The sequence below is a fragment of the Hirundo rustica genome, chromosome 1, assembly GCF_015227805.2.
Source record: "Hirundo rustica isolate bHirRus1 chromosome 1, bHirRus1.pri.v3, whole genome shotgun sequence".
Classification (NCBI taxonomy): domain Eukaryota; kingdom Metazoa; phylum Chordata; class Aves; order Passeriformes; family Hirundinidae; genus Hirundo; species Hirundo rustica.
In genome coordinates, this window is record NC_053450.1 from 7,501,725 (window position 1) to 7,520,545 (window position 18,821).

Sequence of the window (18,821 nt, forward strand, 5' to 3'; positions counted from 1 at the left end):
TGTTCCAAGGCAACACTGCTAGCAGACCTCATTTTGTCCAAGTACCATTTCTGCTGGATATATAAACCTCCTCAGGTGATTAAGCCTCATTTCAGAGCACACTGAGCTTATCTGAGGCTGTGAAGATAAATGTCAATATTGATGCTGACAAAACTGATCTCAGAGTCCTGAGAGACAACACAGGAAAGGCGGTGAGGACATGGATCAATTGGAGTGACTGAAAAAATGGTCTAAGCTGACAGGAAACAAACCAATTTTTATCCTCTGAAACTTGTTTTTTCTTTTAAATTAAATCTGTCATAAGATCCGATAAAAAGACTGGATATTTTAACGTGTGGGAGTTTGGCTCATCAGTTTCAGGGTCTAAAAGCTCCTGACCAACAATTGTATTTATGGAACGGAAACTAAGCTGTTGTACCTACAGGTTACGAAACAAGGTTATTTATACAATACGCAAAAAACCACAGTGACGAAAACTGGATTCTTACTATGAGTAAATCAAACACCAAAGTGCATCTCTTGTACATCCTGGTGAAGCATCCAGATCCAGGAGATTACTGTCACAGGTGAGATGAAAAATAACTACAGCAATAACAGCCCAGTCAAGGTATGGATGAAATAAAACCAGCACCCACACACTGCAGCATTCTCATCTCTGTAGTAACATCCTTTCACAATGCAGGTGAAGCGGAAGCAGGAATGGAACTTACCATCAACAACAGCCTCCTGAAGAGGTCTGTACCCGCTGTCTCTGTGAGCAGGTGAACGCTGGTGACATCGGCCCCGCCGCGCTCGGCTCCCAGAGAAACGCGGCCGGGATCGCCCCCGAAGCTGGCAATGTTCTGTTGCACCCACCTCAAAGCTGCCAGCTGATCCCAAAGGCCAGCGTTTCCACTTGCCTCAGCAGATCCTGGTGAAGGAAACAAAATATGGCTGAAAAGAAAACTATAAACATCCAAGTTTGGTGTAAATGTTACATTTTTTGCAGTTCTCACAGCCAAAATTTGACAAAACTGACACCAGAGTTTAAAAGTCCGGTTCCTTCCAAGGTAACCACTTTACACAGGGACTCTATTTCAGTTGTACCACTCCACAGGGCAGCCCTGTAGGTGCTGCTTTGTCCCTGTGATAGAAAAATAACACTTGAACTTCTAAGCTTAATTAGGACACATCATGGCAGGAGATGAAGTCAGGCTTAAGTATCCATACATTTAGCTATAAGATTCTTTTTCTACATAAGTAGCTTGATTTTAAAATTAATTAAGAACAAATAAACAAAAAAGTGTGTTTGCCAAGCTCTCAAGTTGGAAGAGATCTATAAGAATTACTGTTTCCCTGGAATACACCTGATTGTATGTTTCCTTCCTACATATCTCTTACACTTGCCCTGCCCAACCAAACATTAAAAATCACAACATCTTGAATTTCTTTACATTCTTCCAGATATTATTTTAAAATTTATAATATTTCTGTCTATATTGTTTGAGATTGTCCTATGTCTCTCCAACAGAAATCATATACATATGATTATGTCCGGTTGCGTCCCCGCTCCGGGTGGGAGCTAACCCCCAGCTAGCTCGGGTCAACACAGACACAAAGTTTCCAGTTCGTTTTGGCTTCTCGGCTTGGCAGCTGGACTCAAAGGTGACAGTCAATAGCAGCAGAAGAGAAAAGGCTGGCTCTCAGCTTAGCAGGTTAAAGGATGTTTATTAGCAGAGATCTCCAAGCTCCGAGGCGAGCGGCTCGGAGCTTCCAGGCTGAGAACCCCGCGGCTGAGAGATTCTAGGTGGAGAACCCAGCGGCTGAGAGCCTTTGCTCCTCCCTCCCACCCCCTATAAGCGGGGGAGGGTCCCAGGGAGGATACAAAAAAGACCACAAATCAGGGGTTTCAGGGGGTAACAAGGTGTGCCCACCCCCAAGCTTCAGACCACTAAAATCCAGAGCTAAAGGAATTTCCCCCAGGCTACCTATCACATGAAGCCCTCTCACGGAGATTTCACAATCCAGGAGGGACCCTGGGAGTGATAGGCAAGCTGCCCCAGAGAGGGGGGTTGGGGCAGAGGGGATGTTACATGTCATGTGAGGTATGGGATGATTGACACAAAACACCTTATTATACAGACAACACAAAAGGGATACAGAATTGGGGATACAGTGAAACGAACAATAACATAAACTTCTTACAAAAATCTAATAAAACAGTTCTGCACCACCACATATGATCAATAATTTATACATAATATCAATATTTTAGTAAACATAAAAACAAGCAAATATTTAATCATGTGCTTCCCATGCCTAAATATGATCACCTGCCTTTCAACACCAGAAAGTGGTAACCTGATACTTTGACTAATAAGGAACTAATGCTGAACGTATCTAATGATGCAACCATGTAGGTAAGCTTGATTTTATGTCAACAAAAGCAAAAGCAGAAATAAGTAATTCCTCCATGGTTTGTAAAACAGGAATAGAAAATGATTATTCACTGTCTACTTATTTTTAATCCACAATGAGCCATTCATTTTCAAAGCTTTAAAATTCTTCACATTTAAAACTTGGAAGAAAAAAAACCCCACAGGATAAAACGGAAAAGCCATGAATAGAGAAACAGCTGAAACTATTTGTTTCTTCCATTGCCAAGACCAAACAGTACAAGTTTAAAATAAGGGTAGGTTCAGAAACTAGTAAATTAAAATTAACAGAGTGGAATAAAAAGATGCCACTTTGTGGACAGGTCTTGGGCAAAGAGCAGTTAAACTGTACATCCTTTACACTGCTGTAGTGATTTACTGAGGTATCAAACACGCCAGTTTACACAGCAGAATAAATATAGAGGAGAACAGGTTAATGGTAACCTTGCAGGGCTTAGAGATATCCACACTACAACAGACATTGTTAGGAACAGCCTTTCAGTAGGGCAGACAAAAACTGAATGGCCCAAAAAACTATAACCCATAGCTGTTGTTTCAGTCCAACCCACACCAGTGAAGCAACGGAGGAAATATCTTCCCTACTTAGTTTTTTGGTTTCATGATTTGTTGGGTTTTTTTACTTTTAGTTTGTTCTGCACACCATGACCAGCTCCCAGAGTTCTCAATCCAGCAATAAACCTAGTCTTTAAAAAGGAAATCTCATTTTAAGGGTTTGCTCCATCCCCACTGAGACCACTTCAATGGAATCACTCAGGTTGGAAGAGACCCTTAAGATCACTGAGCCCAACTGTTAACCCTGTACTGCCAAGTTCATCACTAAACCATGTCCCCAAGTGCCACATCTACTTTTTAAAAAATATTTCCAGGGATGGTGACTCCATCACTGTCCTGGGCAGCCTGTTCCCATGTTCACCCCTTTGGTGAAGAAATTTTTATGTGAAGATCCATGTAAGTGTCCTAGCCACACAATCTGCCTTGCTTTCACTATACTAAATGAAAAGACCTAAGAGGGAAATATAACCAGTTCCTTTTTCCCTGGCAAAAACCACAACTGGGTTGTGAAATGTACCAAACTGGAGAACACGTGCATGCATGGACATTCATAGGAGTTAGACTGAACGAAACATGTCTGCCAGGAACCTTTTCCACTGTCTTTCTGTAGGAAAAGACCACATTCCTGAGGACCACAGGAAGCTGAAAAAAAAACAGAGTCCTCATGTGCTTCCTTCTGTTATTACTACCAGAAGAAGAACAATAGTACTAAATTATAGCATGAAAATCATTCTGGTTTATATGACTTCATGGAATCTTTCAAGAATAAAACCTAAAAACAAGGCTGTCTTCTCCACACTCTTGTCATCCATATCACAAGCAATTCACCTTAATTTTTCTGGACACAAAGCAAGAAGTGAAGACACTAGTAAGAATGTGCACCACTTTTTGCAACAATAATGGGTGATAGCAAATTAAATTAAACATCCTTTATGCTTAGAAGAAAAAGATCTCTTCCCCTTTTTGCCAAAGCCTTGCCATTGAAAGACCAGAACAACTGCAGAACTAACAAAAACTCCATCCAAACAAAAGGAAATCTGTTTTCATTAACTTTCAATTCCCTAAAAATCCATTTAATGCCTTCCATTCTAATTTTGCAATTTGTAACAAGTCAGCACTTTTCTTAGTTGGACAATTAATATTATTCACAAGTTTATTTCTAACTGCAGGGCCTTCTGACAGTCCTGCTGCAAAGCCCTAAGGGTGAACTCCCGCCCTCTTCAAATCCAATGGCAAAAGTTCCAAAGGACGAGGTACAGAAGATCGGAATGATACTGGTTAATGATTTAAATAATCACCCATTTGTTGTCACAGCACCAAGCCTGACAGAGTTCAATATAAGACTGTGTTTGGACAACATTCCCAGGCATATGGTGGGATTCCTGGGGCATCCTGTGCAGGGCCAAGAGCTGGACTTCAATGATTCTTGTGAATTCTTTTCAACTTAAGACATTTCGTGAGTCTGGGACGGTATGATTTTCCCAACTACACACCATGGGCTTCCCAAAGAGGAAGAGGACAAGAAAGACTAAGCTTTTCCCTGATCACAGTATAGAGGAGCAGGAGAAGTTCCCCAAAAGTCTCTGTGTGTCATGAACCACCTCTGTATGAGGGTTTGCAGGAATGTGTGCCAACCATGCACACCAAGGCCATATATTGACATTTTGGGACATGCAGGCAGGATCCTGTGAAACAAGGTATTGAATAATTTTCCTGATCCCTAAATTATGCATCATCATATAAATACTGCTGCACCATATTCAGCCCAACCAGCATTTCCACTTAAGAAGAAACCTAGACAAGGTTCACTGGGCTGAAGGAGAGTGGTGGGTAACGTGCAGGCAGTGCTGGGTACTGGACCTAGACAAAATGAAATTATGGTATAACTTTCATTGGGTTTGCACTGATAAAAACAGTGATTTTTTTTTTTTTTTTCTCCAGGTAGACCCATAACCAAATTCTTATCTAAGTAAGTAAGGATCTTGTAGTGACAGCTCTCTATTTACAGAATGAAAGAGACTTTGCTGTGAGTGATCTTTGAACAAAACAGTAAAGAGAGAAGGGAAAAAATAACCAACAACTGCAGCTATAACCTCAAACTAGGAAAAATCCACCCAACATCACTAGCAGTGAACACTCAAAAGGATCATGAGGCAAAGTATGTAGGTCAGATATTGCAAACACGGTAAATATGACATCCTGAGAGTTATAAACGTATTAAAACGCACCACTAAAGAGACCAAGGACTGAAAGAGACAGAGCTCCACTTGCAGCTGTTGCATTATCTCTCAATGGCCCTTTACCTTAAGTTTTCCTTCCCCAGGCTGAAGTGAAAGATGTAGAGACAAAAGTGTTCCCTACTTGCTTAAAAAGGCAAGGCTAAAAAAAGGCAAAATGAAAAAACAAACAAACAAAGAAACAAACAAACAAACAACACCAGAAACAAACAAACAAACAAAACAAACAAACAAAACCCCAGTCCCCAAGACCAGATGGCACTATCCCAAAGATTTAGGGAGATGGAATGTGTGTTTTCATACTTCTTTAACAAGACAAAATCCTGTTTGTAATGGGAATTTGTAGAATTTTTAATGGCAATTGGTATTAGGAGGCAATAGGAGAGCAAAAATCCTTTACACTGGAACATGGGGAAGGGTTGCAACACAGAACATACAAATGTTCAGTCATATCCAGGCCAGTACAGATTCAGATTAAATGTGGCAAGTCCTTCAGAGAAGTCAGGCTAAATTGTTAAGGAACCGATCAACTACCTTTGTGCCATACTTTCCATCCTCTCACTTTCCATCCTTCTTACCATGAACCTGCAGTTATCTGTCTCTGCCTCTTCCCCACTCTGACATGAGCACAAGAGAGCAAAATTCCATGGATGGAACAGGGTGGAAGTTGGAATCATTAAAAACTCTACCCACAGTGGTAGACCACTGGAGTTTGCAGGAATTTTGATATTAACCTATCTTCATATGTGTCTGCAAAACTTAATATCCAGAATCTCATCTGCAAGCAGAGCAGATGCTTGCAGATGAGCCAGTGCTTTGATATAGATATTGAGTTTGGTTTGTTGCTGTCCCTGTTCCCCCAGCCTCTCCCTTTTCTCCTCAGATCAAGTCTCCATTATTTTTTGGCCATTTTCCCCCCCAAAAAATTTAAAAAAAAAAAACTGTGAAAGATATAGGTTACTCAAGTTAAAAAAAAACCAAACTTGTGTCTTGGGTTGCAATGCAAGTTGTAACCAAAAGCATGCATTCTATTACCATCTGTTGAAACCGTGTTGGGGAGGTGTTTTTCTTTATCTCTTCCATGACCCAATCCGCATAACTCTGGGGAGGAGGGGGAAGGTGTCTTCTGTTAATGGGCCATTAAGGCTCACTGCATGACTGATAACATTACATCATCCCACTGTGAGATGCTCCACCCAGTGGGAGGAGCCAAGCATTCCTACTTGGATAAAATCTGAGATTCAGAACATCAGGACAGCCTTTTCCACTGGCTTTCCCAGAGGAAGACCAGACCCAGGTCACCACCACTGGACCTTCAGAGGAAAACTACACCCTTCTACAGGATCATCTCTACTCCAACAAAACCACGTCTGTTTCTCCAGGAGGACTTGACTGGACTGCTACCAACAACCTGACCAACAAGGTGTCAGGTTGTATTCTGACTCTGTCAGTGCTTTCTTTTTTTATCTGTACTACTACATTTTTATTTTTAATATTCCTAATAAAGAACTGTTATTCCTATTCCCATATCTTTGCCTGAAAGCCCCTTAATTTCAAAATGATAATGATTTGGAGAGAGGGGGGTTTACATTTGCCATTCCAAATGGAGGATCTGGCTTTCCCTGGCAGACACTTGTCTTTCCAAACCAAGACAATTGAAAAAATAAAAATCAGAAAAAGAAGGATTACAGAATGCATAGTTGTGTTTACTCTGAAAATCCATGACTTACCAGTGCTCAGGAAGCCAAAGACACCGACCCGGTAGTTTGCTGTCACGACGACGACGTTACCGATGGCGGCCAGGTATGATCCATCCAGGGTTGTCTTCCCCTCCTCAGTATTGTAACTCCCTCCATTGTGGAAGAACAGCAACACTGACATGTTTTTGACCTGCCATGACACCGACCAGATTAGTATTCCTGTTGCCAACTGCTTTGGTAGGTCACTGATGTGAACACAAGCAGCTTCCTCATGAACATTACCTAAAACATTTATAGCTCTTTAAGAGTGTCCATAAAGAGGAATATCTACCTATTTGTCTCGAATTTAAAGGGTGTTGTCCACAATTGTCCACAAATTGTCTGCATTCACCTGTATATCATAAAGAGGGCACTATCTTCAGTACAAAGTAGATCTAACAGCACCACTGCATTCCACCAGCCAAAATCTTCTCTAGGCCAGCTCCTGCTGCCTTGGCCACTGAGCATGTGGTGCACTTGTCTTTGCTAGAGCACATCTGCTTTACACAAACATGCAGGAAAAGTTCAAACAAGTAGGAAACAGGAGAAGGAAAAGGCCTCTTGGGTTGCTCCGTCTCAAGTAAGACTAACTCATAGCTGTGCACAGCTGCTTCCTGCTCTCAAGTCTTCAGCACTCAAAACTGTCTAGTATCCAAATGTCCCTTGATATTGATAATACTCTATGCTCCTTCAGTCCCCATGGAAATTCTCCCCTACCAGATACAAAGAGGGATCCTGCAGAGAGGAATTTTCCTCTGCAGAGGAGAGACTCACATCCCACAAAGTACCGATGGACTCTGCTCCAACAGAGCCCAACCTGCGCCCCTGTTAACACTCCTGGCAGAGCCACCTCATTTTACACAGAAACAGAAGCTTTTTCCCAAAGCAGCACCAGGTATGGACCCTCTCTGCACACACAGCCAGGCTGCTGCTGCATAAACAGGAAAAAGGCAGAACAGCCCCAGGACACTTCAGCACCTACCAGCAGGTTATAGACACACAAAAGAAACATCCTTCAGTGAACATAAGGGGAGAGATTTGTTCGGTTTTTTCCTTTTTTTGTTTTTTTTCTTTCCTGTAGCAGCATCAAAGTACATCTGGGGTTGGTTTTTCCTGCACCTAAAGGGCAATGGGCTCTGTTGCTGTTATTTTCTGGATAGAGCTTAGATAAACACAGCAGTCCCATCTGTTCTGGAAAATAGTATCTCCAGTAAAAACACAAATGGCTGTATGGGAAAAGCAGCAGAGCAGTGATGGCAGCAGCATCCTGCAAAATTAGCAGGCAAACCACCCTCAAGTGTCCTTAATTTGCACACAATTGTGTGCACTCCTCACTTATCTCTCTGATGAATCAGTTCAGGGACTTCTTGTGAACAGTGTTGCCAAGAAAACACAAGACATTACAAGCACTGACACAGTTGTTTTTGCTCATGAACTTCTCTTGAATTGAAACTGCCTAACTTGCAGTGCCTCGTCCCTAGTTCCCACATCTGCACTGCATGCAACACAGAGAGAGATGGGGGTGAAGAAAAAAATGAAATCATCTGTTTTCACATGGAAATTCTTTCTGAAATACAACAACATCAAGTTGTGTCAGCTTGAATGGTCTTAACAATCATATTGAGCCTGCTCCATCTCCTCAGCTTAGCATGGTTAAGCCTGAGGCTCATACTAAACACTTCCCACACATCCACAGTCTCTATAGCACCATGACCTCCAGCTGCCCTGTAAATTGCATATTACATTATTCCAAGTGACTTCACACAATAAAAAGCTTAAGAAGGGCAAAAATGGGAAGTAAAATTTGGAAATGGTAAACCAAAGCCATTTACAACAGCTGCAACAGATATGGAGTAATTCAAGGGAAGATTTATCACTGGGACTGTGCATAGAGCCAAGTGTCTGGATTCCCATTTCTTTTTCTGCACCAAGCAATGGGAAGCCCAGCAGCTCCATCATGGTCTCATGGACTGCAGGGGCTTAGGTCCTATATGCAAATCCTAATGGAGTAATGAAGTTCAGCAGCCACGAGGATAAGTCAGCTGCAAGTCTGAGAAGCTTCATAATATTCATAAGCGTTGTCTCCATCAAGGAATGACAGAATGGTTAACCTTGGAAGGGAACACTGTTGGGGCCATCTGGTCAAACCTCCCTGCTCATCCTTCTGTAAAGCAGTTGATGAGCTACTTGACAGGGATAGATCTAAACTTGACCAAGACAGGCAACCTTCAGTGCTTTCACTACTGTACAATACTGCTCTGTAAAGAATTGAGTGCAATAGGGATGATGCACTAAGGATGGGAATACGCAGGAAATGGAGTAAGAAGAGAGAGGGTTTCTGTTCCTCTTCAATGGAGATTTTTAAGCCTTGATCTTCCAATTGAACCATTTCTAAATACAGGCAAAGCACAGCTTTGCTGAGCTAGTGTGACAGGTGGTGATGATTATAGGTGGAAAAAAGTCAGAAGCACCAGTTTAACTGTGGTACACTTATGGAAGCAAAATGATGTCATTCACCTTCTTCACTGCTTGACACTTTGAGGGTCCTTTAGGGACAGGCAGCAGTCCCTGCACTGTGCTCTTTCTGAGGCTCAAAATGCTCCTGAATGATCTCTGCATTCACTGCTCTCTGGCACATTTTATATTCCATGTTTACTAGCTAATTTAACTTTCCACAGGCTGAAAATATATAACTATATCTCTGCATGTGAGTAAAAAATAGAGCTTGCCACAAAAAGAGACAGGAAAATGTAATGCCTTCTGTTTCCAGTTACTTCTTCAAAACCAGAAATTTTGGTTCTCTCCTGAACTAGACTTGTGCTTGTGAAACCGATTTTCTTGACTGGACCTACTTCTACCTTACATGTCTACAAAAGACAGGAGAGATTCAGTACACAGGACTGACAAGGAGAAGAGACAAGCCTATTTAGTCTGGTGGAAAATACAATGCTCTCAAATAAACTATCTTGAAAGCAGCTCTTCAGCATAGATGGCAAACTGCCTGGGACAGTGACCTGATGTTTTCAATAAGTGGTGACTGCACTCAAGGCAAAATGACAGCCTCATGCTGCAGGGAGAAGTCAGACTGCTGATCTCTCTGATCATTAAAATGGGCCTGCAAGGGATTCTCCGTGCTGCTGTCAGGTTACTAAACCAGCTCTTTCCAGACCTGCAGTATGACAGACTCATACATTTCTATTACAGCTACCATCACCTTCTGAAAATTGCCAGTACTGTGGAAAGAAAAAGTTCCTGTCTCTGGGCCCACTCTTCAATGGGATTCACATGTTACTCAGCATTGTCATCCCCAGCCCGCCAGGGGCTGGCCAATCATTATAGCTTGGCTTCAACTTGCAGCTTTCTTTTATATCTGTTCAGAATGAGAAAATCAAGAACTTTCAAATGACAATTCCTCATATTGTACCAGTGGCCCAGTCACTTTTGAAACATTTATTTTTAAGCTCTGTGAGCTGACTACAAATCTAGCATTGCTTGCCACTCTCATTTCCCAACAGACCTCCCACAGATGTCAACAGGGGAACAGTAAAGGTGAGGGTGAAAAAAAATATATCAGCAGCTCTCTGTCTGCTGGTAAATGTTTATGTACTGTATTGCATTATTGTCTCCTGGACAGATGGTCTGCTTGCAGGAACACTGACAGCTCTGTCCTTAATTTCTCCTCCTTTGCTGCCACCTTCTTCTCATGTTTTGTTTCCCTCTCTGTCTCTCTCCTCTTTCTAGCTTTTTAGTATGCTGTCCTCCTAGTCACCCCACACTGCTCCCACAAAGCCTGTAGGGAATACTCTTGTACCAGTGAACACACCAGAGTGCCTAATTTAACTTTGCAGCCTTTGTGAATAACACAGAAAAACAGCCATTCATGCCAGTTAAAAGCACTTTGGAAAGAGACAATACTCAGCTACAAAAAAATTCGATTTTAATTACATCTCTTACTTACAGTGGTGGCAGGAACAAAGATGTGCAGATACAGACAGTCTTCACTGACAGACTGTGATGGGGCCTCTCCATCTCCTGGCTGCCAACATGCTGCCCTAGAGACACGGATGGAGAAAGTTACAATAAAAAGGAGAAAGTTACAATAAAAAGGAGAAAGTTACAATAAAAAAGGCTTGTACTCTTCTACCACTGCTGCTACTTCTTGGATTTTGATGCATTATGTTAATAAAATCATTAAATTGATCTCATTTAAAACTGTGCCCACCTCTTATGTGGGTTCGTATACATACACATAATGCATTGCATTTGTGTGCTTAGAACCCCTCCTCAGAAGCACTGCCTTATTTCAAAAAGCTTAAAACTTGAAAATTTGCTTTCAAAAATGCCACACTTCACATAAACGACACAAAATTAGCACCAGCTGCACAGGCACAATCTCCCCTGCACACCTACAAAATTCACTCTTGCTCAAATGCTAATTATTTATTTGAATTTCTAATAATCTGTGGGCTACATACATTTTGATATATTTCCTAGTGATCTGTGGGCTACATTTCATTGTGTTTTTAATTTCTAATGGTCTGTGGGAAAATTTGATAACTTCAAAATTTTAATGCATTATTAAAATCTCTTTTTTCTATGCATCCTAGAAGACCATTAACACTGTCAATTAATGTTAAAAGTACCCTTCCAATAGGAATTCAGCAGCCGACCATGTAGAGAAAATTATTTTCTGGTCATCATCTAAATGAGATTCATCTGCTCAAGCATATGAAGCTTGAATCAAGTGGATGATTTTTGCTGTCCAGTGATAACCTATTTTGAAGCCAGTTCCTTCTATTTCACAGCCTTATCCATTCCACACAATGAGTTATGGAAAAAACTCACAATTTATTAGTGAAGAAGCCAAAAGAGGCTTCAGAAAATATAGTAATAGCTCAGAGAATTAGTTCTAAATTATCATTTTTAATGCCCTTGTAAAATTTTGTCCTAAAGGTGCAAAGCAATTATTAGAAAACTGCAAGGAAAAGGACCAGACATAATTGAATTCTACCTTTTTTTTTTTTTTTTTTCTTTCCCATAACGGAGAGACTCCTAGGATGGTGATGTCCCTCGACAACTTTCACTGACATAGTGAAGCACATCATCTCCAAAACAATAAACTGCTAAAGCCATTTTTAGCAGAAAAAATACAAATTCCTAGGTATGACACCTGCCAGGACAACAGGCATACACTATTGATCATACAGCTTTCCACAGGGCACCAGGGACCATCATCTGTGATCACAGCTTCTTTTCTCCAGTTCCCAGGAGAAAGACTGCCACCTGCTGAAGCAAGTCCACAGCTCTTCCAGGAGCTGGAGACTCCAATAGATGGCTGGCGGTTTTGGTTGGTGTGGTGGTGCAAAAGATTGATTTGTTATGTTTTTGCTGATTATATAAGGGTTTTCTGTAAATTTTATATGAGATTTCATGATGGTATGTTCCATTGTATCCCCCTGTTCCTTGTAATAGTTCCTTCCCCAATGAGTTGTTATGTAAGAGTTCGTTTCTTGTCAATCATCCCTCTCCCTCACCTGCCCCTGTCAATCCTCTCCCTCTCCCCTTGGACGCCCTGTCCATCACCTCGGAGCCCTTCCCTGGCTTCTGGAAAGATCCAGGGAGGGCGTCGAGTGATTGGCAGGCGCTTGAGAAATCCCCCACCTCCTTCTTGTGATTGGATCCCTGTTCCAAGGTTAACACCCCCTGTTACACCCCTTTGCTCCCTCATTGGCTGACCCGTTGTCACCACCCCTAGTTCCGCCCCCGTTCAAAAGTTGTTGCACAGCTCTGCTCGGGGCTCTCTCTGGACAGCGGCTGACCGAGGCGGAGCTCCTCGTCGGACTCCCCTCCAATAAACTATCCTGTTACCCTGTCAGAGAGAGCCGACTCTTTATCTGCCACCGTGGTCGTACCTTCATCGAAGCCCTGTCGCTGGTGTGGGGAGCCAAGGCCCCACAGGGAGGAGGTGGCTTGCCCAGCCTGCCACCCCGTCCTCACCACGCGTTAGCCGCAGTGTGTGCTGAGCTAGCTTGTGAGCTGCGCCAACCAAGCACAAAGGGCACTGCGACAGCGCGGGTTGGTTTGGGTTGGGTTTTAAAAGTTTTTTTTAGTCTTTTATCAAGTCCAAGTAAATAAAAAAGTATTTCCCTTCCATCAGTAATGGCACTGTGCTAATGTGAATTGCTTGTATATAAATATTTAGCAACATCAATATAGAATATACAGAATCCTAAAAAAACCAATAGTTTCTATAAATAAAGTGAGATCTTTCCAATCCCCCAAGTGTAAACTCAAATAATTGGGGTTTTTAACCTTAAATGAATAATAGAAGATAATGGCCAAATTCTTCATTGGACTAAACAAGCACTGTGGATTCAAAAGACAGGAACAGTTTTACAAAGGTTCCCAAATTGTTTTGAAAATCTCAGCCAGGCTGCTCATTGAAACCCCAGGTCCTCAAGGGAAGATCACAGAGGCAGTTGGGTCCAGCTAAGCCCTACAAGACACTACACTCTGTGTCTCAGACACCAAGAGCTGGTGCTGTGTGTGCCAAACTAACACCACTGTCCACCTGAAGAAACAAAAAGTCACACCCCACCAGATCCCTGCAATGTACTTGGGCTGTGGCTCCACACCTCCACAGCTCAGGTGCATTCATAAGGATGGGATCACCAAAGGCCAAATGCACTTTCAACTCTCCAAGTATTTGCCTTGCAATAGATTTTGGGCAGAAGAGATCAATTTCCTGAGCCCTTCAGCCTGATCTCTTGGACACCACTAGGCAAAGAATTTCTATATGAGGCCCACAGCTTCTGGCTACATCAGGGTTTAAGTGCCTCTCTTGGATTAAATGTGTACAAATGTATGACTCAGCAGGATCAGAACATATTTGTATAAATATGATAAATACCTGTATAAATACTATTCACAATGCAAATAGACTGACAGCAGGCAGCTGGTGAGGACTTATGCAGAGATTCAAGGCAATGGAGTGTACAGGAATTTGTCTTTTCTCTTGAGGTGTTTGCATGCTTCAACATACAGACGGAGAAATTATTCCCTTTGCTAATCAAAGTCTCAGACTTGCATCTATCTGTACTCTGTAGGTTGCTTTGCAAGAAAGGACATGAATATTGTTGTCATCACTCCAGCAGCTTCCACACCCCTGGCTGGACAAGCAGTCCTGCAGTGACCATGGAGGTTCTTACCGAGCCACTGTGGCATTCCAGGTCTCCACCCAAGCAAAGGGCTCTGGGGGGCTGAAGCGCCTCTGTCCAAGGGGAGGGGCAGCGTAAGGGATCCCCAGGAACTGGCTGATGCTTCTCCACTCTGAGCCAACCTGGATCACCTGGGATTTGCCCATCAGATATCCGTGGGATGGGATGTACACTGCTGGGGTTGAATCCGATTCAGAAATGGGCAGGAGCATATCTATCAGAGAGGGAGAAGAGGAAAAAGAATTTGATTTTTTCAAATTAGGACCATTTCAGAAATGAAAATTAGCCCAATTTCCCAGAGTTTTAAGTTGTTAAGTGCCCGGTTCTTTAAATGAAACATGGATCAATTTACTGTTTACCAGTACTGTTTTCCTATAAAATAGTTCATTAAAACACAGCTAAGTGACACCTCCTGCTAAATTGTTTTCCCCTAAAACAATTTATTTGATAGGCAGGAGCAAAATTCAAAGTCATAGGACTAAAACCAAACCTGTAATGAACAATAAACACACAAGTCCACTTTTATGTCTCAGTTTGTGATTTTGTTTTACTTGGCAATGATAAACTGCTTTTTCTCTCATTGATTTTCAACCTAGAAAGTTCTCATTGACTTCACAGAATTTCAGTGAAAAGGAAAATTTTCTTCCCTTCCCCCTTATTGTTACCTGGGTTCTAATTACATTTAATAAATCAGATAACCAGCTTTACATAAAAAGAAAGCAGTCACTTTAAAAATCAAGGGGAAAAACCCAACAAAACTAATGCTTTCAAATAAGTATGTAACCAAACAACAGAATTTTTACTTATCTATGCAACTTCTTTTTCTCTGAAATAATTTTCACTTCTTTAAAATATTATTTCATCCTGTTTAGGGAGCAGGGACATCTGGTCTTTCTGTTTTCTCTAGAGATTGTCCTTAATACTTTCAATTGACAGTGGCTTTTCAACACTCCTAGTGTAATTCTCCAAGCTTAAAAGGAAGAACATATCAAAGCATCTTCTGCATATGAAAAGCTAAGAACTGGACTTACATTACTGTTGTTTGGTTTTACTATTCTGCACTTTCAAATATCTTTCACAAACTAGACTTCCTCTCTTATGCCTGCTTCAACACCAGAGGGTAACACCACGATTTCATACATTTTTAAAACAGTAAAACAGTATTTGGAGACATTTTTCCCATCCTCTTGGCTGTAACTCATCTGAAACAGCCATGGACAAGCGTCTAGGAGACATCCATATTGCTTTATGAGGTGAGGAATTCCTCAGTCCTCCATTCACAAGAATTGTGCACAGGCCACGACAGCTGAGGTCCTTCCTCCACAGCTCTACCCTGTTCTTACCTTGTCTCCTATAGATATAGGTAGCAGGTTCTTTGAGTAAAACCCAGCAGCTGTGCCCTTGCAGGCCATGTGTGCACATCTGTGTATCAGGGTAGAAAATGCACCTTATGGCTGAAGGCTGGATTTCCAGTGTAACCACTGTACATGACTGGTTCTTTGAACAAGCTGTAAGGTGAAGCATGAAGAAAAAGAGCAGGTAAAAATGTGTTTTCACAGTATTTTTCATGACAATGTTACCCGGTTCTTTAAAAGAAAGGTTTTACAACAGGTGAAGCAACAAAGACATGATGCAATTCAGAGTAATTCAATGTCCTCAAATGCCCAGAACATCTCCCAAAATAGCCAGAGGACAGAAGGTTATACTGGCTTTAAAACGGAATAATGCAACAAAAGAACTATTATCACAGGTTTTAGAAGGAGAAACACATCATCTAGTAAAGTTCTGATAACCTCATTTGAATTCCAACAGTTCCCAGTGAGTGAATGGGAACTTACCCTTATTTCTACCACTCTGTGGCATTGAGGACTTCTCAGTCATGCGAAATTAAAGGACTCCTGTCTGTCTAGTCAGGCTGTAGATTAAAGCAATTCTCTTTGCTGTTACTACAGCTCAGTCCCTGCTTCCTTCTAGCTCTCAGTTAACCCCCTCTCACACACCACTGCCACAGGTGGCTTTGGGTAATGGCAGGTGGGTTTAGACAATGGCAGTGGTTCTTTAGAAAAACAAGACATCACTGCTTTAATTATTTGCTATAATATTCTCCCAGTGCCTGGAGAAGAGATCTCTGTGCCCAAGAGGTGTCAAAATTACCCAATTACAGTACGGCGTTTTATATCTATTGCATCTCTCTTGAGCTGAACTACTTCAGACCCCCTCCCTCAGATCAGGAAACACTGGGATAGTCTTTAAAAACAAGTAAAATCAATGTATCTATGTCAGAAACGGGAAAGCTGTTCTTGGTTTTCAGGCTCACAGGCAGTATTTCCTATAAAGCCGTGAATCACCGTTTCTTACCAGATAGACAAAAATCTCTGGCAGTGGAGAAGTCATTGGATATGTCTCTGCTAACATGCACAACTTCAAAGTTTGAGATGGATGAATCCATGAGAACAGATGACACATTTAAAGGTCGCCATGCATCCACATACTCTGTAAAATGAAGCAATAAAAAAATAATATGACTAAAAGGAGCAGTAAAAATTTCAGAGGAAATTTTTTCAGGAAACTAATATAGAGTTAAAAGCATTGGGGAGCTCCTCAATGAACAAGTGTCATCTTTGCATCAGCTGAGAATAAATTAAATATTCAAAGGCCTTTGATTGACTTGAAGGTCCAATCCCATGTTCACAGGTGAGCTATTAATTGGTTTACAATGGAATTTAGTCAAGAAATAGGCAAATCCAGATCAGCTTTATCCAGGTTTGAGGGTCAATCCAACTGATTTAAATAAAAGGTTTCTGAACAGCCCTAATTACGTTAAAGGGCATGGGTTATATATAATGCTTGTACACAAGTTTCTGAACAGGTACAACCACTAACTTCTTGGAAAGTAAGTGGAGGTTAATTTGATCATTTTAATTTGATTTGATGGACAGAATTATATTAAATTCTATTTATAGTTTTAATGTCATGTAATTTCTACATAATTAAGATTTCACTTGATTTCACAGAAATATATATACACAAATATGTGCATATGTATAAATATAATCATGTGTATTACATATATGTATATTCCCATGTATACATTTAACCTCCATGCACTTGCATGATCACGCATGTACACATATGTACTAACTCTGGTATTCCTCAAGAACTGTCCTTCTGTCTCAAACTACATTTAAAAAAAATACCACAAACATTCTTTGCTCATACACAAACAGATTAAAATGTCTGAGAACTCTCAATTTTGCACAGAGAAGACAAAAAAAAAGAAGGTTTGGGACAGAATGGGCCTTTAATTATTTTAGTACCTTTCAGAGATTCAGTATGTTTTAAAAGCAAGAGGCCCTGCTGTGGCCACTGAGTCCTAAACAGTACGTCTGTGCTGCCCTCCCCATGTAATTGTAGGGTGAGGACAGAGCAGAGTCAGCTGTTCCTTTGCTATTCCTGGTGAGCAGGTCCTGCCCTTGAGTTCATTGACCCACACAGATGAAAAAGTCATGACCTGTCCTTTCACCAAACATTTCTTTCATTCTACTGAGAAATCAGTGACTGGCAAAGATGGCCAAAGTTTCCTTTCTCCCCCTCTCACAGAAAGACAGTTTGACCACAGCACTCAACATCAGACCTGAGACTGAGGTCTGGGGTCCATTTAATCAACTTGGAAGTCTGGTGTTGACACACTTGTCCAGTTGATGAAAACCCAAGATACAAAACACACCACAGACAAGGCTGGTTGAATCCTTCCTTGAGCAAATAGGCAGGGAACAGCAGTGACTAAATTTGATTTCATAACAATTGTATCATTCATGACAGCACAGAGTAACTGCCACATTTCAGGATTCTACAATGACGCAAAAAGTCTTTTCTTTTGCAGGGTAAATCCTTTCCTAGGAAGTGAAAACCTCAAACATGAGTTACCTCATGAAGCACAAGCTGAAAAAAAGCTGATGTGCTACCACCATTACCAAGGCTGTTACATTAGGGATTGTTTCCTTTGCCATCCCCCTTGCTGAAGAAAGCATCTGATGGAGTGATGAACTAACCTGTATTCCATGGAACTTCGCAAAGTTCAGATTTTAAACTAGAGGCAAGAAGGCAAGATTGGGCTCCATGGGTCCTTTACAATCAAAATCATTCCACTCCTCTTATAGTTGTGAGCAACTTTTCTAAGAGTGAGAGGCTGAAAGTCTCCAGCTAAGTAGAAATGAAGGTTATTTTGCTGTTGCACTGTTTTATGTTAACACCACAAGCTTACTTGAGTCACAGAGAAGCAAAGTCATCATCAGTGCTACATTCAGAGGGAATCTGAATTTGGAGCAGTGACCCTGCAGTCACAGCTCGACTTGTATAACACACTCACTGCTGTGGGTTTTTTCTTACCTTTAAGAACTGACTATTCAATTATTTTAGAGGAACAGAGTGATTTTAGTCATGTGGAAATGACTATTTTTCATATTGTCAGTGGTTTATCTTTTTTAGAAACATCCACTATGAGTTGTTGCATGACATATGTTAGAAAACTTCAGCCTCTGTATCTAGGGTGAGAGTTTGTGGCACTTATTTAGAAAGATACTTAAAAATATACATCAATTTTAAGTGATGGAGAATTAACCATTACATCATCTCCAGAGA

General features: G+C 41.3%; 1 protein-coding gene across 1 annotated transcript in view; it reads right to left on the reverse strand.

Annotated features, from left to right (window-relative positions):
• TG (thyroglobulin) overlaps positions 1-18,821 on the reverse strand; it is a 152,048-nt gene that overhangs the window by 62,824 nt on the left and 70,403 nt on the right. The window contains exons 36-41 of the mRNA XM_040080105.2: positions 16,539-16,673; positions 15,524-15,688; positions 14,172-14,394; positions 10,922-11,015; positions 6,955-7,114; positions 711-910 (exon numbers count right to left, since the gene is read on the reverse strand). Coding sequence (XP_039936039.1) covers positions 711-910; positions 6,955-7,114; positions 10,922-11,015; positions 14,172-14,394; positions 15,524-15,688; positions 16,539-16,673 — 977 coding nt within the window. The remainder of the gene's footprint in view (positions 1-710; positions 911-6,954; positions 7,115-10,921; positions 11,016-14,171; positions 14,395-15,523; positions 15,689-16,538; positions 16,674-18,821) is intronic.